The 23628-nt window shown below is 49.2% G+C and overlaps 1 protein-coding gene across 1 annotated transcript in view; it reads left to right on the forward strand.

The window, feature by feature from the left end:
- Positions 1-23628, forward strand: part of INPPL1 (inositol polyphosphate phosphatase like 1) — an 84136-nt gene that overhangs the window by 11367 nt on the left and 49141 nt on the right. The window contains exon 2 of the mRNA XM_081001802.1: positions 20133-20196. Within this exon, the coding sequence (XP_080857928.1) occupies positions 20133-20196 (64 nt within the window). The remainder of the gene's footprint in view (positions 1-20132; positions 20197-23628) is intronic.

Consider the following 23628-nt stretch of genomic DNA (forward strand, 5'->3'; position numbering starts at 1 on the left):
TGGCGAGGGTGCTTAGCCACAAGGGAAAGGGAATCATGTACATATTCATGTTCTCTTTGCTCCTACTTTGCAAGATCCATCGCAGATGAATCAATTTGTGGCTCACGTCCTTCGGCCAGCCCTCTGCCCACACTTTCCATGCTTTCTGCCAAGGCGAGAAACATTTTTGAATGGGATTAAAACAGGAGGAGATTTCTTGTTCCTGAGATCCAACTCTGGCTGGATCTTGGGCAGGGGAATTTCCTCCAGGGTTCTGGCCGAATCTCACAGGGGAAGGAAAGGTTTCTCTCCCTTCCCCCTCACCCCAGTTTCCTTGTGAACATTTCATTTCCTGGGATTAAGAGGGAGGGAGATCTGGAGTTGTGATTAAGAGAAGCTGGTAATTTGAGGCTCCCTTTGGGCAGCCGCAGCTGGACATCTGTGTTGGTTGGCACCTATGATCACACTTGGACTCTTTAAAAATAAATCCCCTGTTCCAAGCCTGTTATTTTGTTTGTTGTGTCCCAGGGAAGGGGTGTTCGCCAGAGTGTAAGTGTGCCCCAAAACTTATTTCAGGGACATTGCTTTTGGACAAGGTTGCAACAGAATATGCAGGGTTTTTTTTTAAAAAGCTATAAATTAATGCAAGGACATGGGTGGCACAGTGGTCTAAACCACCGTGTTCGAATCCCCGCAACAGGGTGAGCTCCCGTTGCTCGGTCCCATCTCCTGCCAACCTAGCAGTTCGAAAGCACACCAGTGCAAGTAGATAAATAGGTACTGCTCCGGCGGGAAGGTGAACGGTGTTTCCATGTGCTCTGGCACTTGTCACAGTCCTCTGTACAGCAGAAGCGGTTTAGTCCTGCTGGCCACATGACCTGGAAAGCGAGATGGGCGCTGCAATCCCATAGTCGCCTTTGACTGAACCGTCCAGGGGTCCTTTACCTTTACCTTTTTAAAAAACAAATTAATGCATTACTGAATAAACCTTCTAGGGTTTAGAGGCCGGGGCTAGAGGCCGGGGTCCCAAGTCAGAGGGTGTGATTTCATGAGCCATTGAACCCTCTTTCTGAAAAGGCATTATTTTTGTATGTGTCTTCTGAAGATAATGTCCCTCTGTGGTTTGTGACTCTCCCAGCTCTGGAAGTTCTGCCAAAGTCCAGTCCAGGACATCTCCTTGCAACCAAACCGACATAAGACAGTTTTTATTTAAGGCACCTATTTAGTGGTAACAGATAAATGTTGGTTTGTTTCAGTGGGGAATTTATATATAGATACAGCTGTTTTGCATGTGACGGGTTTTCAGTTGCCTTTGAGAAAATTGTGCTTTTAAAGATATGTTTACCAGTTCTGAGCCTGAAAGGCCCCCAGGCTAAAGAGCTCTTGGGGCCCCTCCAACTATAAATTTCTCCTGTTGCAAACCTCATTGAAACCGCCAGGCATCCCAGCTACTCTGGGTGAAGTGAGAGCGCCTGGTTCAGAGCGGGTGGGGACGCTTTTGCAGTTGTTTCAAACGGACAGCGATAAAAATGAGGCCGTGCAGATTTTACGGGGAGCAAGTACCACGAAACGCATTGCCTCTGTGTGTTCGCCAAATACATCTGATTTCTGAGGCTCACTCTTTTTCCACTCTTGCCTTCGAGAACAAAGAAATGGCTCATATAGAATGTGAAAGGGCACAAAGTGTCTTGCCGCTGAGGCTTCCTTTGTGAGCCGCTGTTCTGAGCCGCTGACATTTTTCTGACGTTTCTGCGGCTGTTTGGTTGGCTGTAATAAAGGTCCTGGGGTTGTTCTGCGTGTTCCTTCAGATGCAGGATGCTTGGGTCTCTTCTGTTTAGAGGAAAGACCAGCTAAGAAGGGGCGTGATGGAAGTTTGAAAGATTATGCCTGGCATGCAGAAAGTGAGCAGAGAAAGGTTTTTCTCCTTTCCCAACACCAGAACCGGTGGACAAGCTGAATGCTGGAAGATTCAGGATAGAGGAAAGAAAGTTTTTCATGCACTGCACAGTCAGATTGTGGAACTCCCTGCCACAAGAGGCAGGGATGGACACCAACTTGGATGGCTTTAAAAGAGGATTGGAAAAATTCATGGAGGAGGCTATCGATGGCTTCCAGCCGGGATGGCGCTGCTTTGCCTCCACAGTCAGAAGCAGCAACACTTCTGAATACCAGTTGCTGGAAACCACAGGCGGGGAGAGTGTTGCTCTTGTGCTCAGAACAGTGTTCGAAATTTAATAATAATAATAATAATAATAATAATAATAATAATAATAATAATATAATAATAATAATAATAATATCTTTATTTTACAGACGGGTAGCCGTGTTGGTCTGCCATAGTCGAAATAAAAAAATTCCTTCCTGTAGCACCTTAAAGACCAACTAAGTTAGTTCTTGGTATGAGCTTTCGTGTGCATGCACACTTCTTCAGATACACTGAAACAGAAGTTACCAGATCCTTCTATATATTGAGAAGGTGGGGAGGGGTATTACTTAGAAGGGTGGTGGGAATCGGAGATTGGCAGATAGCTGAGATGAGCCTGTTGACGACTCTTAACGACTGTAATAGGTCTTACAGGAAAAGGCAAGGGGTGAGAAGGTGAGAAATGGCTTAGTCATGTATAATGAGATAAGAATCCGATGTCTCTGTTCAGACCAGGTTTCTCCATTGTTTTAAGTTTGGTAATGAGTTGTAATTCAGCAGCTTCTCTTTCCAGTCTATTTCTGAAATTCCTTTGTAGTAAAACAGCTACTTTGAGATCTTGTATAGAATGTCCTGGGAGATTGAAGTGTTCTCCTACTGGTTTCTCTGTTTTGTGATTCTTGATGTCAGATTTATGTCCGTTTATTCTTTGGCGTAGGGTTTGGCCTGTTTGTCCAATATAGAGAGCTGAAGGACACTGTTGGCATTTGATGGCATACACAATGTTAGACGATGAGCAATTAAATAGTCCCGAGATGGTATGTGTGATGTTGTTGGGGCCAGTAATGGTGTTGTCCGGGTGTATGTGGCAGCAAAGTTGGCATCTGGGTTTATTGCAGGCTCTGGTGCCAGTGTCCGTGTTAAGTCTGGTTGTAGTATTATTGTGGGTTAGGAGTTGTTTAAGATTGGGTGGCTGTCTGTAGGCAATGAAAGGTCTTCCTCCCAGAGCTTGAGAAAGAGAACTGTCATTGTCCAGGAGAGGTTGTAGATCTCTGATGATGCGTTGAACTGTTTTAACTTGGGAGCTGTATGTGATGACTAGAGGTGTTCTGTTATTTTTATTGTCATTGCCCCCTTCGGGGACATCGAAATTACTTGACTGCTCCATAAAAACACTAATTAATCAATACAGTATAATACAGCAAGGGAGATGCACCTGGCTTTCAGCCTCTTGCGACCGAGTGAAGGTGCCCGGGCACTAGGATGGTGCCTGGCGTCTCCACCATCTGGAGGGATCCTCGGATCGGGACTGTTTTCACACATTAACAACACGTCTTGTAGAATTCTATCTGTGACATTTTATCCGCGCAATCAGAATGAGTTTCAGGAACCAAAAAGGCGTATTGAGAAATATGACTTCTGAGCTGTCTGGCCCCCAAATGGCACCAGGCATTGCATTTTGGCGACTGTAACCCTGGTTTATATATCTGTAACCCTGGTTTGTATAGCTGAGTTTCTAACACAGGCGCGGATCCTGCTTGTGAGTTTCCCACAGCATCCTCACCCCTTCCGCCCTGGCACATAGGAAACTGCCTTAGCTCAAGTCAGGCCTGTAGTCCACCGAGCCCAGCATTGCTTACACTGACTGGCAGCTTCTCTCCAGGCAGGAGAGTCTTTCCCCAGCCCTGCCCAGGAACTGAACCTGTCGCCTTCTGAAGGCCAAGCGAGTGCTCTGCCGTGAAGCTGCAGCCTTGCCCTTACACAGCCCCCTCCCTACCACCCTACTGAGGGTGCTGGGGGGGGGGAGCAAGTTAGGTCCCTGAACTGGGTCTGCCCACCCCCGGGTTAGCCTGTTGAGCCACAGCCTGAACATTTGGGCACTTTCCTGTGGTTTAAACAAAACCCTTTTTTAAGTTCAGAAGTCCCAACAAGAGGTGCCTCTGCCTTGCTTCCTTGCAAGGAGAGAAGCACATGCTCTCCTTTCTTGGCACTGGTCTCCCTCCTCTTCTTCCTCCTCCTCCTTCTCGCTGGCCTTTGGGTGTTTTTTTTTTTTTTTGCAGGGACATCCCAGTGTCTGTGGCTGGAAAACCAATTTTCCTCTTGTTTTGCTAACTGCACCAAGTGGTGCGGAATGTGCCTGCTTCTGAAGGCTGCTCCGCAGTCCCCAGGAGGTTTTGCCCAGCAAGGAGGAACAGTCTAAGTCTTTTTCCCTTTTTTCCCCTTGCAGGAATTTCATCTGCTCCTCTCCCCCCCCCCCCGAACCACAGCCTTCTCCTTGGCAGCTGTTTGGGCTTTATGACAGCAGCAGAGGGAGGGAGGCAGCTATACCAGCTTAGAGAGCAGTTATCCGCTCAGGTTGCTGTTGACTTGAGAAAATTGTGTGCTCCTTAAAGCAATGATGCAGAAAGCTCAGCGCTTGCTAGTTTTGTGCGTGCGCGCATGTGTTTGTTTATATATACAGTGGTACCTCTGGATAAGAACGGGATCCGTTCTGGATCCCTGTTCGCATCCTGAAGCGAACGCAACCCGCGTCTGCGCGTGCGCGGGTCGTGACGCGCCGCTTCCGTGCATGCGTGTGATGTCATTTTGACTGCGCGAACAGCAAAACCCGGAAGTTACGTGTTCTGTTACTTCTGGGTTGCTGTGGAGCGCAACCCGAAAGTGCTCAACCTGAATCATATTTAACCCGAGGTAGGACTGTACAGTGGGACCTTGGTTCTCAAGCTTAATCCCTTCCGAAAGTCGGTTCCAAAACCAAAGTGTTCCAAAATCAAGGCGCGCTTTCCCATAGAAAGTAACGCAAAACGGGTTAATCCATCCCAGACTTTTAAAAACAACTCCTAAAACAGCGATTTAACATGTATTTTGCTACCTAACGAGAGCATTGATCCATAAAATGAAAGCAGTAATCAATGTACTGTACTATAAAATAAATAAGACAGTATTGTAGATGATAAAGATTAAAATAATTTCCCCCCCTTCCCTGCACTGATGATAGTCATTGTTTTGATGGAGGGCTTCTATCCATTTCCGCAGTCACACAATCAATCGACCAGTAGCTGAACACAGCTGAACAGTAGCTGAACACAGACACAGAAACAAATTAACCGAAAAAGCCTCAAAAACAAAAACGCAAAATAAATAGCAAAAACAAAAGCGCCAAACTTAATCTTTTCCAGAAGTCGATTTGACTTCGAAATGTTCAAAAACCAAGGCGCAGCTTCTGATTGGTGCAGGCGCCCCGCAAACAATAGCTGACAGCCGCACCGAATGTTCGGCTTCCGAAAAACATCTGAAAACAGAAACAAACTTACTTCTGATTTTTTGGCGTTTGAGTACCAAGGCGTTTGAGAACCAAGGCACCACTGTATATATAAGTTTTCAACCATGTATAAACAAAACAAGAAGTTTCCCCCGTTCCCACCTTCTGGTACGGATGAAGATCTTTGATCCTTTCAGACATTGGCCTGTCACTAGAGAACGAGGGAGCGGTTCTCTTTACCTTGCATGTGTTCCCTTGCGTTCATGCTTTAATGCATGCTTAGGGGCCCAGCTTTTGCAATCTGCATGGGTGACGACGAATGAGGAAATAAGGAAATGCAATCGAGAGATTCCCTCTTTCATTAAGCTGCAGTAACAGGGGCTGTGCCTTTGTGTGCAGTGAATCCAGTCTGCTCCCAGGCAGATACCATCGCCACAGTTGTAGCCGCCCTCCTAGGAGGGTGGTCTCGTGTTTTTAGTTCCAGCACCAAATTAGCGCTTAAAAGCCCCTTCGGAGACACCAACCCAAGTCCTGTTCCAGAACACTTTCTCCGCAAAGAGCTTTTTGCCTCTCTAGAATAGCGGCAGCAGTTATTTTAGGAATGGCTGCAAGTTCAGGATGCTGCAGGTCTGTTTGGACAGCTGGTGGCTGGGAAAACACACATCTTGGGGAAGGGTGTTTTTTTGGGGATCTGATTGTCTCCTTGCCATCATATCCAGGGATGGGAATCGAATCCCAGAAACTTAGTCCTTCTAAGGCATGGATGTGTAGTGCATACTATGAAGAGTGGAGTACCATGTCTTGAGGCAGTGAGTTCCACAGGTAAGCAAAGGATTTGCGAAATAGGTTGGTTACCTTTGGGTCACTGCATGAGACAGGGAACGGGCTGAGATCGCTGCAGTTTGTTAAGGGCGATGGGAATTGTTAGGAGATGCCGTCCCAGAGCTACACTTCCCAGAGTTACTGGTGAAGAGGGATTGATTGTCGAGCCATCCTGGGAAATGTAGCTCTGGGAAGGGAATTGGGGGTCTAGGCCCATTGGGTGTGAGTGTCACGGGCTCATTTATATCGCGCAATCATTGTGCCCGGTGCTTTACAGAGTGCCAAAAGGCGGGTCCCCGCCCCTAGCTGCATACAATTTAAAATTGAACACAAGAGAGATGGAGGTAGGGACAAACAAGGGAAGCACATGCAGTCTCTGTTTCCCTTATATGTGCTTTTGCTTAGTGGCAGTGGGACAAGTGTCTCCAATTTGGTGCCCTCCAGATGCTTCAGGCTATGGTTCCTGATGCAACCCCCCAAAAAGCAACAACTGGAGGGCACCAGGTTGGGTAAGGCTGCTGGAAGGGTACATGCCTTAGAGGAGGAGAGGCCTGCACAGTGTGATGCAGCAGCAAAAAAAGCTAATGCGATTCTAGGCTGCATCCACAGAAGTCTAGTGTCCAGATCAAGGGAAGTCATATTCCTGCTCTATTCTGCCTTGGTCGGACCACACCTGGAGTCCTGTGTCCAATTCCGGGCACCAGAATTTAAGAAGGATGTTGACAAGCTGGAAGGTGGTGGGCAGAGGAGGGCGACCAAGATGATCAGGGGTCTGGAAACCAAGCCTGATGAGGAACGGTTGAAGGAGCTGGGTGTGTTCAGCCTGGAAAAGAGGAGACTGAGAGTTTAGCCAACTTCCGATATCTTCAGGGCCATGGAAGAGCAGACCAACCAGCTTGTTTTCTGCTGCTCTAGAGGGCAGGACCCGAAGCAAGGGGTTCAAATGGCAAGGTGGGAGGTTCTGACTAAACGTTAGGAATGGTGAAAGCTGATGGACTCTTTCCTTCGTTGGAGGTTTTGCAGCAGATAGTGGACGGCCACCTGCCAGAGATGCTGTGGCTGTGATTCCTGCAGAGCAGGGGTTGGACTAGATGACTCTTGGGGGGTCCCTTCCAATGCCACCATTCTCTGATTCTATATGTGGGCACCCCCAGCCCCTCCCTCTGACCCCCAGCCTCCTTCCATAATCTGTGTCTCTCCGCTTTGGTTCCTTTGTAGCCAGAACTGACCCGCCACTCGTCTGCAGAGACAGAAACTCCCTGTTCTCTGCAGAGGCTGCCGCCTAAGCTGGGTTTCCCCCGCTGCTGGCTAAAGATAGCCTCCCCCGCCTCCTCCTTCCCTCCTCCTCCTCCTCCTCTGCCGGCATCCTGGCTTGGGAGCCTGTGTGCTTTTCACTGAGTCACAGGCTGCGCGGTTGACGCTGCAGAGAGAGAGGGGGCAGAGAGGGAGAATATGTGTATATATCTGTGTTCCTCCAGCGCAGATGGGAAAACAAACCGCCACTATGCACTATAAATAGCTCTCGCCAGGAGGAAGAAAGATGAACTTCATTGCTGTGTCTGCAGAGGCACTTTGGGGCTTTAACTCTTTGGTGCAGAGGCCGAGGTGTGGGTTTCTTTCCAGAGAGGCTCTCGGCAAATGCCTTATCATTCACAGGGCTGGCACAAGAAACTGCCTCCTGTACCATCAGCAAACAATCTGGCTGTGTTCTTAGATAAATAAGGTATACTATTCATTGTTAAAGCTCTGGTTTTCCCAGTAGTGATTGCTGGAAGAAATATCAACAACCTCAGATATGCAGATGACACAACCTTGATGGCAGAAAGTGAGGAGGAATTAAAGAACCTCTTAATGAGGGTGAAAGAGGAGAGCGCAAAATATGGTCTGAAGCTCAACATCAAAAAAACGAAGATCATGGCCACTGGGCCCATCACCTCCTGGCAAATAGAAGGGGAAGAAATGGAGGCAGTGAGAAATTTTACTTTCTTGGGCTCCATGATCACTGCAGATGGTGACAGCAGTCACGAAATTAAAAGACGCCTGCTCCTTGGGAGAAAGGTGATGGCAAACCTAGACAGCATCTTAAAAAGCAGAGACATCACCTTGCCAACAAAGCTATGGTTTTCCCAGTAGTGATGTATGGAAGTGAGAGCTGAACCATCAAGAAGGTTGATTGCCAAAGAATGGATGCTTTTGAATTCTGGTGCTGGAGGAGAATCTTGAGAGTCCCATGGACTGCAAGAAGATCAAACCTCTCCATTCTGAAGGAAATCAGCCCTCAGTGCTCACTGGAAGGACAGATCCTGAAGCTGAGGCTGCAATATTTGGCCACCTCATGAGAAGAGAAGACTCCCTGGAAAAGACCCTGATGTTGGGAAAGATGGAGGGCACAAGGAGAAGGGGACGACAGAGGATGAGATGGTTGGATAGTGTTCTTGAAGCTACCAGCATGAGTTTGACCAAACTGCGGGAGGCAGTGGAAGACAGGAGTGCCTGGCATGCTCTGGTCCATGGGGTCACAAAGAGTCGGACATGACTAAACAGCTGAACAACAACAAATTCATTGTATCAAATCATAAATTTCTACAGAAGTAACTCATAAAGTAACTCACAAACAAACAAAGCAGAAGACACAGTGGATCAGATCATTCTCTAGTTAGTTCATGCATAAGGTCCATACATGTATACAGGTATCTATTCCACCTTTCTGTTCATAAGGTCCAAACAATCCACAGAAAGGTTGTTACAGTTCCACAGAATCCTTTCGCAGAGTCTAAAGACAAGGATTTCCAGAATATTGGCCTTGTTTTGCCATCCTGGGCTTCATCAGTAGTTAAAAGCTCTAAGTAATACAAATAAATACAATATTGTGATCTCAGGCATTTTACAGCAAAAATAATATAAAACCATAAATACCTGTACATACCATATGTGATATTACAGGACAGTGGATCTTATGGCATAGTAGTAGCTGCGGTAAGCAGCAACCGTTACAAAGTAGGGGTTTTTGGACAAGTGCAATATTGATGGAGTTACAGGTGTTGGCAATCCACAGATACAGTAGATCTTTCTTAAAGTGACCCCTATGGCACAGCAAAAGTAAAACAAACTTAATCCATGTTCAGATGTTATACATATAAACATTAATACTAACTCATACATTAATGTAAACAGTTTTTGGATCTAGAGTAATAGCAATCCACAAATGCACAATTTAGTGCTCAAAATAATCCACTTGGCCCACAGAGGGGAAACAAACTCAGTCCATGCTCAGGTGTTCTGCATATAAACATTGGTACAAATTCACAAAAAACCCCCACTATAATCAATTTCAGTATTCAGAAGAGGTCCATCTCGCTCAGTGTCATCAGCACTGGCTGGCAGCTGCTTACCAGGGTTCAGGCAGGTGCCAGAGATGGAGCCTGGGACCTTCTGGCCGAAACAGCTGCTCCATAGAGTTGGAAGGGCTCCCTGGCGGTCATCTAGTCCAACCCCTTTGCAGTGCTGGAGCCACAGCAGCTTCACACCTCCAGCTTCTGCCCAGGGGTGCTTGGGTGACTGTGAGGAGCTTGGGATTCCCAGAACCTCCAATTTTAGAACTTGAGGAGGACCCTGTTTTGGTTCATAAGGCTGGTTCCCTCCATCTTGCTGCTGTTGGAAAGGGACGGATGCCGTTGCGCTTTCATTTTTCGTGCATGGCAGGGAACGGAAGCAGAAAGCCAGACTTCACACCTGAGTGTCTGTGGTTGAATGTTGCATCCTCTCGTTTAAACCTTTTGACTACAGTTGCTGCTATTATACTGCTGGGATGGGTTCCTAGCAGGAATTCTCCTTTTGCAAAAGGAAAAATAAATAAAAATGAAATGAAATGCTTTGCCATTTGCTGGTAAAAAACATTTTGAGGTAGATGGCAAAGATGCCCGTTTTACAGATGAGAAACTGAGGCTGGAAGAAAATGACTTGCTTGAGACCATTTTACAGTGGTACCTCTGATTGTGAACGGGATCCATTCTGGAGGCCCAGTTGCAACCTGAAAAGCCCGCAACCTGAAGCATCGTATCTGCACAGGTGCGTGGCGTGATTTGGCGCTTCTGCGCATGCGTGAGCAGTGAAACCCGGAAGTAACCCTTTCTGGTACTTCCGGGTCACCGCGGGACGCAACCTGAAAAGAGGTAACATGAAGCAAACGTAACATGAGGTATGACTATTTGTTAAATGATTTGTTTACTTGTAAGATTCCTTCACTGCTTTTCACCACGAGGTCCTGAGGTTAGAGAACAAGAACCTACAAAGAGCCTGCAGGATCAGGCCAGTGGCCAATCAAGTGGCCAATCAGACGCCTGTGGGAAGAACGCCAGCGGGACCCGAGTGCGAGATCACCCTTGGTTTCCACTCAGAAGCATCACTGCCTCCAACCATGAAGGCAGAACGTGGCTGGGAGCCTTCAATAGCCCTCTTCTCCTCCATGGATTTGCCTCATCCTTTTTAAAGCCATCTAGGTTGGTGGCCATCCGTGCCCAGGTGCCTCCAAGCGAAACCTACAGGCAGGATTCCGGCACAAGAGCATCACTCTCCCCTCCTGTGGTTTCCAGAAACTCAGAATCCTCCGGAAAAACAATCTCTCAAAGGACCTGTTGATGGCATTTTACCATTGGACTGTGGAGAGTGTATTAACTTATGGTCTGTGGTTTGGGAGCTGCACGGCCAGGGGAAAAACAATGCTGTCCAGGGTTGCAAAGACTGCGGAGAGAATAATTGGGCGCACTCTTCCCACCTTGGATCAAATCTACGCTTCCAGGTGCCATAAGAAAGCTGCAGAGATAGCGCAGGATAGTGCGCACCCCGGAAATGATCTCTTTCAGCTTCTGCCTTCTGGAAGAAGGTGCAGGGTTATAAAGACTTAGGACTAGCCACCTGAGAAACAGTTTCCACCAAAATGCGATTTTGGTTTTGAATGCAGTGTAAGGAGTCTCCATGGGAGTATATTGTATTTAAAAATGGGGTATCAAAAGTTTTTAGGGGGCCAACCAGATTGGGATAGCTGGGATAGCAGGCTTGTTGGTTTTTGAATGTCTTATGTAGATTTTTCAATTTCGTTGTTCTGTATGACAATGACAAATAAAGATGATTGTATCGTAACTGGCATTGAGAAGCATCGCTGCCTCCAGGGAAGAACATTGGCATCCCGATTAGAAGCCCTCAATAGCCCCCTCTCTGCCCAGCTTTGGGCCTCTTCTGCCCACCTGGCTTTTCCTTGCGCCGCGAAGGCAGTGTGGGGACCAGGGTCGTAGGCGTGTGGGGTTGAAGACATGCTGTGGCTTCCCCTTCGAGACGAGCCCCGCCTAGCAGAGTGTGGCAGGCTGCCCCAGTCTCTTTATATCTATATCACACTTTCAAGAAATATATCTGTGCTCAAAGCAGCTGACCTTAAAAAACAAACACACTCCAGTCTAAATACAATAACCCCGTACATCATGGGTAGGCAAACTAAGGCCCGGGGGCCAGATCCGGCCGATTCGGCCTTCTAAATCCGGCCCGTGGACGGTCCGGGAATCAGCATGTTTTTACGTGAGTGGAATGTGTGCTTTTATTTAAAAAGCATCTCTGGGTTATTTGTGGGGCATCGGAATTCGTTCATATTTTTTTCCAAAATATAGTCCGGCCCCCCACAAGGTCTGAGGGACAGTGGACCGGCCCCCTGCTGAAAAAGTTTGCTGGCCCCTGCCGTACAGGATCAAAAGCATATGATATCATTATATCAGTGGTTATGATTAATACCCAGTGGCTTCTGCAGGAGGGGCTGAGAGAGATGCCCCCTGCCAGAGACCCCGGGAGGACAGCTGCCGGTAAGTGTAGGCACTGCTGAGCAAGGTCACTCGAAGTAGGGCTTCCCAGACCTGGGTTTGCAGCTGTTTTGGGACTACAGTTCCCATCATCCATGACCACTGGTCCTACTAGTAGGGATGATGGGAGTTGTAGTCCAAAAAACAACAACAGCTGGAGACTCAAGTTTGGGAAACTAAGCATGCAGATCACTCCTGAGATTATAAGAACATGGGAGGAGCCTGCTGGATCAGGCCAATAGGGGCCCGTCTTGTCCAGCATCCTCTTCTCACAGTGGCTAATGAGATGCCTGTGCGAAACCAACTACCAGGATCTGAGCACAAGAGCAACTCTCCTTTTCTGCAGTTTCCAGCAACTGGGATTCAGCCAAGGAGGCAGAGCACAGCAGCCAGCAGCCCTCTCTTCCTCCACAAATTGCTCTAATCTTCTTTTCAAGCAATCCAGTTGGGGTGGCCATCCCTGCGTCCTGTGACAGGGAGTTCCGCAGTTTAAGCTAGGCGCTGTGTGCAGTAGGGCTTCCTTTTCTCTGTCCTGACTCCTCCGGCATTTCGCTTCCTTAGATGCCCACCCACTTAAGTGTTACGAGAGAGGTCTCTGCCCGCTATCTCTGTGCCATGCATCATTCCACAGACTCCTTATTGTGCCTCCTCTTTACTGATGGTGGAAACAGGGACGCTCTTGGCGCAGCAGCTCCTTGCGAGAGGCGTGCTCTGCAAATGCGCAGGAGGCTGCGAGGCTGCGTCCAAAATAGCCCCAGCCTGCATGGCGCAGGCTGGTAATCCTGCCCCGAGTCTCCCAGCCCTACATGTGAACTCCAAAGAGATTGGTGTGTGTGTTAGAGTAAACAGTCCCGCGATCCGGCAGGCTCTCTTGATGATGGCCTGGGTCATTCTTGGGAAACAGCCTTCGGTGCACAGGGGGCCTTTGTCCCTCTCCTCAGCTGCTCTGCTGGGCTGACTTCTGGAACGGGGCTTCTCTGTCTGCTCAGGATTAGTCACTGGACCAGCCGTAACCCGAACCTCAAAGCGTTGGCGTCCGGCGCTGGCGGCGTCCGGCGCTCAGCCCAAAGGCTCAGAGAAACCGGAGCCTGTGGAATGCATTTGCTGTGCAGGACTGTTCCTGGTCGGTGGCCCCCACCCCCCGCAAACGAGGCCTTGCCGGGCTGGAGACACACGTCCATAAGGCTGCCAGGGGTGTCACAGTTGGTGGCAGAGCAGGCGTGCCAACATTTGAGGCCTGGAGCTGGAAAAATGCAGGTGGGATGAGGCCAGAGCAGCCTTTCTCCCAACCTGGGACTCTCTGGGTGTTGTTGGACTACAACTCCCATCAGCCCTTGCCATGGCAGTCGTGCTCCTATGAGCCTCAGCACCATGGCTGTGCTAGCTGATAGGAGCTGGGGGCCCAAAACGTTGATGCCGAAATCCAGCATCGCCTGAGCTCTGCGAGTGTGGCTTTCTCCCGATTGAAGTGCAGAGTGTTTGAGGACCGGGACATTTGCAGGGAAACCAAAATGCTTGTTTACAAAGCTATTGTACTACCAACCTTATTGTATGCTTGTGAAACGTGGACCACTTATAAATGCCATCTCCAACTCCTCAAAAGATTCCATCAATGGTGTCTCCGAAAAACTTTACACATCACTTGGGAAGACAGGCAAACTAATGCCAGTGTACTGGAAGAAGCAAAGATCACCAGTGTCGAAGCGATGATTCTTCAACATCAACTTTGTTGGACTGGTCATGTTGTGCGGATGCCTGACGATCGTCTTCCAAAGCAACTACTCTCTTCCGAACTTAAAAATGGAAAGCGTAATTCTGGTGGTCAACAAAAGAGATTTAAAGACTGTCTCAAGGCAAATCTAAAAAAATGTAATAAGACCACTGACAACTGGGAAACACTGGCTTACGGGTGCTCCAGTTGGAGAACAGCCTTGACCAAAGGTGTCATGGGCTTTGAAGACACTTGAACTCGGGACACAAGGGAGAAACGTGCCAAGAGGAAGGCACGCTTGGCAAACCCTCACCATGATCAACTCCCGCCCAGAAACCAATGTCCCCACTGTGGAAGGACGTGTGGATCCAGAATTGGCCTCCACAGTCACTTACGGACTCACTTTTAAAACCGTGTTTATGGAAGTCAATCTTACCTGTTTAGGGAAGCTTTTAATGTTTAATAGACTAATGTATTTTAATATTCTGTTGAAAGCCGCCCAGAGTGGCTGGGGAAACCCAGCCAGATGGGCGGGGTATAAATAATAAATTATTATAAATTATTATTATTACTCGGCTATGAGGGATCGCCAAAGAAGAAGACGAGGCCTAAAACAGCTGGAGTGGGGGGACAGGCCAGGGCAGAGCAGGTATTTGAGGAACTGCTGGGCCTTGTGTCCATCACAGCAAGCATGGCTAATGGGCAGGGATAATGGGAGTTGTAGCTCAACAAGATCTCCAGGGTCGAAGGTTCCCCGTTCCTGCTGTAGAGTGGGGCTAGTTTGCCTGTTCGTTGTGAGGCCCCTTGGGAGTGTGCATGGTTTATCGTTGCTCACGCAGCCCCCCCAAGTGCTGCAGCTCAGGGAAGAGGGAAGAGATACAGGCACTCATAATAATAATAATTCATTATTTATTCCACAGCCACTCTGTGCAGCTTTAAACAGAATATTAAAATACAATAGTCTATTAAACATTAAAAGCTTCCCTAAACAGGACTGCCTTCAGATGTCTTCTAAAAGTCTGGTAGTTGTTGTTCTCTTTGACATCTGGTGGGAAGGTGTTCCACAGGGCAGGTGCCACTACCAAGAAGGCCCTCTGCCTGGCTCCCTGTAACTTGGCTTCTCGCAGCGAGGGAACCGCCAGAAGGCCCTCGGAGCTGGACTTCAGTGTCCGGGTAGAACGATGCGGGTGGAGACCCTCCTTCAGGTATGTGCAGATGTGCAGAATGTCATAACCTTGGCACTGCCAGTCAAAGATAGCAGGTCAGAGATGCTTGAGAGACACCTGTCTCCACCAGCGATGGTGGCAATTCTGTGTTAGACTCCCCGCCTCTGCAGGCAGAATGGCAACCGTTCATTTAGAGGGGTGGAGGAAGAAGGGGGCTGTACCCCTTACCTCCTAGCACCCTTCAGTTAATCCTGCCACCCCTTTGGGAACGACAGATCTAGAGGGCAAAGCGGTTTGGCAAAGCCAAAAGTTCTCACATGCAAAAAAGTCCTGTGCTGTGTTTCTGAATACCAGCCTCTGGAAACCGCAAGAGCAAGATAAAGCTGCTGTCCGTGTCAAGTCCTCCTTGCTGGTTCCCCACAACGGTCAACTGGTTGGCCACTGTGAGAAAGAACAGGAACCTGGACTTGATCCCTTTGGCCTGATCCAGCAACCGGCTGCTCTTTTGTTCCTGCTCTTTCCTTTCTGCGGGGCAGATTCCCGCTAGATTGCGGCCCCAGCCACTCGCCGGCAGCTTTGCTCCGAAGGCCCTCAATAACCAGCCGGAACAAAAGCGGCGTTGCAAAATGGAGGCCGCAAAAAGAGCCTCTTTTGCCGCCTGCCTAAACTCTGAAGGCTCCTAATAAGAATTCGAGAGGCGCAATGGAGAGCCTTTGCAAAGAAGATAGTTACGAGGCTTTTGTCCCCTGAAGGGTCAGCGAGACCCAGACGTTTTTTGGCAGGCTTCCCTGGTGACCGGGAGGGGGGGGGTGGCGTGGGGGGGGGAGGAAGGAGGAATCGGCAGCTTCGGAGATGGGAGGAATTTCGGGTTGGATGTTTTAACTCGGAGACGTTTCGCAGGAGCCAAATTTGAGCTTGTGCTGGGGTGCTGACTCAGAGCTTGCTGCTGAATCACCATCTCCGCTTCCTGTCTTGAGTGGGTGTCCTTTTCTCAGAAGACACTTCTCCTTCTGCTTCTGAATTGTAGGGGGGGGGGATCGGGGGGGCGGGCCGACTGCAAAAGCAGCAGCCCTGCATTTCCTGGGGTCAGGTGGGGACGACAGCGGTTCTTTTCTCTGAAAAGAGTCGTGTGATGCTCTGCAGCAGGCCAGAGGAGGGTGCTTTTACCATCTCGCTCTGCTTTGCCAACTGCAGCCGTTCCTGGGAGACCCTGACCACACACTGGCTACCTCAAGGCTGGACTACTGTAAGGTGCTCTTTGTGGGGCTGCCCTTGGGGGCTGTTCGGAAGCTCCCCCTGGTGAAGAATGCCGCTGCCAGATTGCTGATGGGAGCTTCTAGTCAAGAACATGTGGCCCCATTGTTGAAACATTGTATTTTAGTGTTTTGTTGGAAGCCTCCCAGAGTGGCTGGGGAAACCCAGCCAGATGGGCAGGGTATAAATAATTAATAATAATAATAATAATAATAATAATAATAATAATACCTCAGAGATCTCCTGAACCCTGACATCCCAGCTTGATCACTGAGATCATCCGCACAAGCATCTCTCGTCGTGGGGCTCGTTTGACAATAACCACCTTGGATCAAATCTACACTTCCAGGTGCCATAAGAAAGCGGCAGAGATAGCGCAGGATAGTGCGCACCCTGGAAATGATCTCTTTCAGCTTCTGTCTTCTGGAAGAAGGGACAGGGTTATAAAGACTAGGACTAGCCGCCTGAGAAACAGTTTCTATCCAAATGCAATGCTGGTTTTAAATGCCGTGTAAGGAGTCTGTATGGGAGTACAGTGGTACCTCTGGATGCAAACGGGATCCGTTCCGGAGCTCCATTTGCATCCTGAGTAGAATGCAACCCGCTTCTGCGTATGTGCGTGACGTCATTTTGAGCGTTTGCGTGAGTGGCGAAACCCGGAAATAACGCGCTCCATTACTTCCGGGTCGCCGCAGAGAGTAAAAACGCTCAATCTGAAGCATATTTACCCCGATGTATGACTGTATATTGTTTTTTAAAATGGGGTATCAGAGTTTTTAGGGGGCTAAACAGGTTGGGATAGGTGGGATAGCAGCTTGTTGGTTTTTGAATGTCTTACGTAGATTTTCAATTTCGTTGTTCTGTATGGGACGGTGACAATAAAGAGTATCGTATCGTATTGTTTCGTTTGTGGAAACTTAAGGAGGCGGAAGTGCTAACGTAGAATGGGGTGTTGCTTAGCCATAAGGCTGGGCCTCTGTCGAAGAGACGGACTTGCTGCTGGGTCCCCTGGCTCAGTGTATTCCGCCTTCAGGGTTTGCCGGGGGTGGGCAAGATGACCTTTGGTGTCGTACAGTTCTATGATTCTGTGAGGGCCAGAGGTCTCAGTCCCAGCCTTGCTGCTTGAAATCCCTTTCTCTTTCCGAATGGGGGAGGCTGGAGGCTGCACCTTGGAGCTTCCGCATGCAGAGCAGCTGATTTGCTGCTGAGCTAGGAGGCTTCCCTCTCTCTAAAGCTGTTTTGGAGAAGAAAATTGGGCCGCAGGGTGGATGTGGCACAGGGACACATCCTTCCCTTTGCCACGAGGGTTTTGTGTACACTACACAGCCGCCAACGCCCTTGCGCCTGATTGCCCTCTCTCTGCATTTCTTCTCCCGAGGCTGCAAGCTGCTGCCAATTATTCATCTCCTTTGCCTGCTGAATAATACATTCAGCTGTGCATTAAGTGGGGGCAGGCTGGCCTTTCTCTGGTCAGGAGAGGAGAAAGGAGAAGGGCGTAATTTTCAGCGTTCGGGAACCGACTCCCCGTCTCTCTTTCTCTGAACTTTTGCAGAGATCAGAGCTGTGAACGTTCACCTTGTCTGCCGTTGCCTTGCAACATCGTGGTTTTCCTTTGGCTTCGAGCAATCAGCGGCGGAAGTGCCTTGTGTGACACGGAAAATTCATTATACCTGCGATCTTTAATTTGGCTCGTTAAAGAAGATAATCGTCTCAGTTTATTTGTTTTTTTGCTCCGTTTCCTGATGCAACTAGTGACCCCATTCCTGCCAGGAAACTTTTGCCGCCTTGAGTTGCTGGGAGAATCTCGTCAGATGGTTGGGGGGGTGGTATAAATAAAAAGGTAAAGGTACCCCTGCCCGTACGGGCCAGTTGTGACCGACTCTAGGGTTGCGCGCTCATCTCGCTCTAGAGGCCGTGAGCCGGCACCGTCCGAAGACACTTCCGGGTCCCGTGGCCAGCGTGACAAAGCTGCAGCTGGCGAGCCAGCACCAGCGCAGCGCACGGAAACGCCGTTTACCTTCCCGCTATAAAGCGGTACCTATTTATCTACTTGCACTTAAGAGTGCTTTCGAACTGCTAGGTGGGCAGGAGCTGGGACCGAATGACGGGAGCTCACCCCGCCACGGGGATTCGAACTGCCGACCATACGATCGGCAAGTCCTAGGCACTGAGGTTTTACCCACAGCGCCACCCGCTGGGAGAATCTGGTCAGATGGTTGGGGGGGTGGTATAAATAGTGAAATTATTATTTGCCAAGCTGGTGCCTGCAAGAGGGAGCCGGGTGCGAGAGAACGTTCCTTTCCTGCAGTTTCCAGCAACTGGTAATCGTAAGCATTAGGAATAACTTTCTGATGGTAGGAACCATCAGAACTTCCAATTCTACAATTCCATGATTCTAAAAGCGGCCTCTTGTTTCCGTTCAGCTCTGTGACAGGGGTGAATTTCCCCCTTTGCGGTGTCTGCATCAGAGGCCAGCCCTGTCTGCAGCGCAGCCCAAGCTTCCCAGCCCCGATAATTTTAATGTTTAGCTATGCACAGCGCTTGTGGTTTGACTCTCATTTGCAAGGAAGTGTCGGTCCCCGAGCGATGTGTTTTGCATATTCTGTTTTGCATAATTCACGCATGGTGCTCCAAAGGGCCAGAGAGTCTTGCAACAGCAGCTGCCCAGGGTGAAGCTGACTTGCATGTAGTTAATCTTTGGAACTCCCTGCTCCAGGAGACAGCGATGGCTTTAAAAGAGGGATGGATTCAACTAGGAGGGCTGTGTTCTTCCTCCATGGCTGGATGCAGCGATGCTTCTGAATCCCAGCTGCTGGAAACCGCAGGAGGGGAGAATTGGGTGTTGTGTTCGAATCCTGCTTTTGGGTTTCCCATAATGGGCATCTAGTTGGCCCCTGTGAGAACCGGTTGCTGGACTTGGGGTGTCACTAACCCAATGCAGCAGTACTCTTATTATGTTCTTAATCTGCTGGGGGTCTTGCCTTGCTTTCTCCTCCTCCCTCCAGCAGCCAGAGTATAGCACATCGGGAGCGAGAGGCAGGGTCTTTTCGGTTGTGGCTCCTGAGTTGCGACACAGAGAAGTTCATCTGCCCCTCCCCTTTTTAACTGGTCTCTGGAGACTGTGCTCTTTCAGTGGGCAGCCTTTCGGCCGCTTGGCAATGCTGGACTCCAGCTCCCATCAGCCCCAACCAGAACAACCGTAGGATGCTGGGGCTGATGGGAGTTGTAGTCCAAAACGTGGGAGGGGGTGGCCAGGTTGGCAAAGGCGTATTGCTTTCTTCCCTGATATGCTGTTTTTATGTCAAGCAGCAAAGACTAAACCCAGGCACACATGTGGCAAGAGTCTTTGACCTGCAGGTTTTTTTTATTGTTTTCATTTGTGCAATTGCTTCTTACGTGTTTTTGCACTGTAAATCGCTTTGAGATGCCTCGCAGAAAGCAATTTAATAATAATAATAATAATAATAATAATAATAATAATAATAATGTACACCCACTTAAAAAATAAATAAATCTCAGGGTGGTTCGCAGAATAAAGTACAAGATAAAAATGCAAGTTAATAATTATAACAAAGCCCAAAGAAACAGCAACCGCCCCCTTCCCACAGACCCATTTAAAAGGCTGTAGAATATTAATCTGCCCAAGGCCTGGTGGAAGAGGAACATTTGTGAGTTTGTAAGATCTAGGCAGTGCCTCTGAGTGTGTGTTTTTTCTTCCTGGGGTGGTGCTTTTAATTTGCCCCTGATTTAAGCGCAACCCATCGCAAATGCCCGGAGATCAGGGTTGTCCAGATCAGGGTGTGTGGTGGGTTCATGTAAGGGAGAACGAAGCCCCAAAACTTCCCATTTTAGGGAGTTGAGTTCTTCTATAGCTTCACCTCAATAGTCATCCCCCTGTTTTAAATCTCTCTTTCTCTCCCCCCCCCCCAAAATCCTTTTGTTGTTGCCATAGATTCCAGAAGCATGTCCACACCTACCGGATCTTGCCGGACGAAGAGGATTTCCTGGCCGTGCAGGTGAGCTCCGTACCTCTTGCCGCCTCCTTTTGCAGAGTTTGTGTAGATTCCGTTGCTTCCGGTGACGGTTGCGCACGAAGATCTGTGGCTATATGTACCCAAAACGCTGTTGTTTGTTCCTGGATAGATTTCACTGCACGGTTTTGAAGGAAATGGGTTCAGGGAGGGCATAAGCAGTTCCAGTAGCAGGGGAGAATCCTGAAATCAGTTCTAAAAGACGAATGACTCGTCACGGTACACCAGCCTTAGAGGCGCACTCCCAAGATGTTTTGAACTACCCTTCCCATCCGCCTCACCCAGCAGGGCCTGCTCCCATCAGCTTCCCAGTGTCACATGGCAAGTGGTACCCAGGAATTATGGGGGTTGTAATCTGGAACTCATCTGCCACGGATGCTTTGGCTGAAATTCCTTCATTGCAGGGGGTTGGACTAGATCAGGCAAACTTGGCCCTCCAGATGTTTTGGGACTACAACTCCCATCATCCCTAGCTAACAGGACCAGTGGTCAGGGATGATGGGAAGTGTAGTCTCAAAACATCTGGAGGGCTGAGTTTGCCTATGCTTGGACTAGATGATCGGGGGGGGGGGGTGTCCCCTTCCAAACCTGCAGTTCTACGATTCTGTGATTCTATGAAGTCCAAAATGGCATAAGGCTGCTGTTCATTAACAATGCAGTTCAATGGGACTCCCTGTTATAGAATCATAGAAGCTGTAGAATTGGAAAGGGGACGCCCCCCCCGAGGGTCACCTAGCCCAACCCCTGCAATGTGGGGATCTTTGTGCCCAGTGTGGGTTTCGAACCCACAACCCTGAAACTAAAGAGCCTCATGCTCTGCCGACTGAGCTATATAACCGTTTTAACATTCAGGGCAATGTTTGGCGACGTGCGGAGTGGAAAAGAAGGAGGCTCTTGCCCAGGGGTTTATGCCCAGCCCCCTTGGCTGGCGAAGACAGAACGTTGGGGGCTGGGTTCCACACTGTGCGCCTGTGAGCGCAGGCCGGGAGGTCCCCTGGGACGTGAGCGACGCTTCTCCCTCCTGACCGCGGAACGGGTGATCCTTTAGCCCAGCACTGTCTCCAGGGCAGAGCAGGGGTTGGCAGGAGCCCTGCAGATGCCCACACACTGCTGATCTTGGCAGGAAGTCTGCCTGGCTCAGGCGATGGTTCATTTATAGCACTACAGTAACCTCATTGTGCCGTCCAAGCCGGCAGGAAAAAGTGAGCCCTGGAGGGGGGGGGGCTGCTGAAAGGAGGACATTCCCCAGGTCCAACCCCCCCTTGCTGCCCAGCTTGTGTTGCAGAATCCTAAGCGAGCCCAGGAGCCTGCCCTCTCTGCCTGCGCCACGGCTGGGGGAAAGGGGGTGGGGGGGTTGCAGTGGGTGCTGGTGGGGGGAAGGAAAGCTTATTCCCTTGCCTGGGATGGCCCCCAGCTGCCAACTGATCGGAGTGGCTTCTCCCTGGCCAAACAGGGAATTCTCAGCAGGCATTTCCTGTTTTGTGCTCCAGAGGTTGGCGAGGCTTTTAAGTGGTTGGAAATCAGTTTTGTAAGCCTGTCTGTGTCCATACCGCCTTCGGTGGGTGGGTGGGTGGGCGGTGCGCAGAAGCACACATGCATCGGCAGGGGTTTGGACTAGATGACTCTTGGGGTGCCCCCCTCCCAGTTCTGTGATTCTATGTGGCGCCCATCCCTGCAACGCTGAAATAATCTCAGTTCGTTGCACAGAAAAGCCAGCTCTGTGGCTTGAATAAGCAGCAGCCTCTGGTCCTTGGCTTGTGGGAAGGAAAATCTTCTTCAAAGAGGCACTGATTCCACCCCCCTCTGCTCTTTACACTTGGCTTTTGGAGTTATCCGGGCACTGCTTGGCCTCACTGCTTCCGTTTGCAAGCTCAGAAGGGCTCAGAATTCGCTTTCTGTATTAAAAAAACAAAACGGGAAGTGCAGATTCTCAGAGCCGAGCTGCTCCCTGTTTGCCAAGGTAATGAGAAAACTTCTGAGGGTATTGAGTGGGGAGGGTGCTCAGCCTTTCTCCCCCCCCCCCAGCAAGTGACCCTCACCACCAATTGGTTTCAGAGCCTGGTTGTGGGAGAAAGCTTTTCAAAACAACCTTAAGAGGATTTGGGGGGGAAGGATTGTTAGGGTCTCAAATTTGCAAGGGAATAAATTAATTTATCTAGAGGTGATTTTTTGGGGGGAGGGGTGTGTGTCACGAAGAGGGGTTGCTGATGTTTTAATGTATTTTTAATATTTTGTTGGAAGCTGCCCAGAGTGGCTGGGGAAACCCAGCCAGTTGAGCGGGGTAGAAATAATTTATTATTATTATTATTATTATTATTATTATTATTATTATTATTATGCAGTCTGAGGTTTAGACCCCCCTTCCCAAATGCAGACCCCCCCATCTAGAGATGCCCAGGATTAGAGCAAGGGGCGTCTCTCTTGCATGCCCCCCGCCACTGAACTCTTCCCGTGTTCATGGGTTGAGTAAAAACAACCTTTATCAAGTGTTTTCACTTTAGTGGGGTTGAAACTGCTGTGAAGCCCTCCCAGTTCAATCCTGTCTTCATAGGCACAGGTTGCGCTGAGTTCAGGTCTTCTCCCGCCTTGGGCGACCTGCCAGAGGTGTTTTGTGATGGAGCTAGGAGCCCTTTTGCAGTCACAAGGCACAGACTGATCTTGCGGCGACTGACCTCTGTCACTTCCGGGTTCCTGAGCAGTAGCTTCTGTCCTCCTGATCTCCCCCCAGCGGTGACGCTTGTGGGCTGGCAGCGGCGCTCGAGGAAGTCTGCCTGTGACCTTTGTGCCGTGGGAAGCTCTTTGGCTCAGAGCACGGCCTCGGGGACAAAGGGACCTGGTGGGAGGTGTCGTGCCAAACATCCAGGGTGGGGAAGAGCGTTGTGTTTTCTGCATGAGGTTCAAGGAATTCTGTTAGCGGTGAAAGGGTAGATTTAAGGGACAGAGAAATGGCTCTGATAATTGGAGGTCCATGCCCAAACTTCCTCATTGATGATACTTCTCTGTCTGCCCTGCGTTCAAAATGACTGGTGGATTATGATGGACGAATTTTGCATTACAGTGGTACCCTGGTTCTCAAGCTTAATCAGTTCCGGAAGTCCGTTCCAAAATCAAAGCATTCCAAAACCAAGGTGCGCTTTCCCATATAAAATAATGCAAAATGGATTAAACCATTACAGACTTTAAAAACAACCCCTAAAACAGCCATTTAACATGAATTTTACTATCTAATGAGATCACTGATCCATAAAATGAAAGCAATTATCAATGTTCTGTACTATAAAATAAATAAGACAGTACAGTGGTACCTCGGGTTACGTACTTAATTCGTTCTGGAGGTCCATTCTTAACCTGAAACTGTTCTTAACCTGAAGCACCACTTTAGCCAATGGGGCCTCCTGCTGCCGCTGCACCGCCGGA

The sequence above is a fragment of the Podarcis pityusensis genome (assembly GCF_964106645.2).
Source record: "Podarcis pityusensis genome assembly, chromosome: 4".
Lineage (NCBI taxonomy): Eukaryota > Metazoa > Chordata > Lepidosauria > Squamata > Lacertidae > Podarcis > Podarcis pityusensis.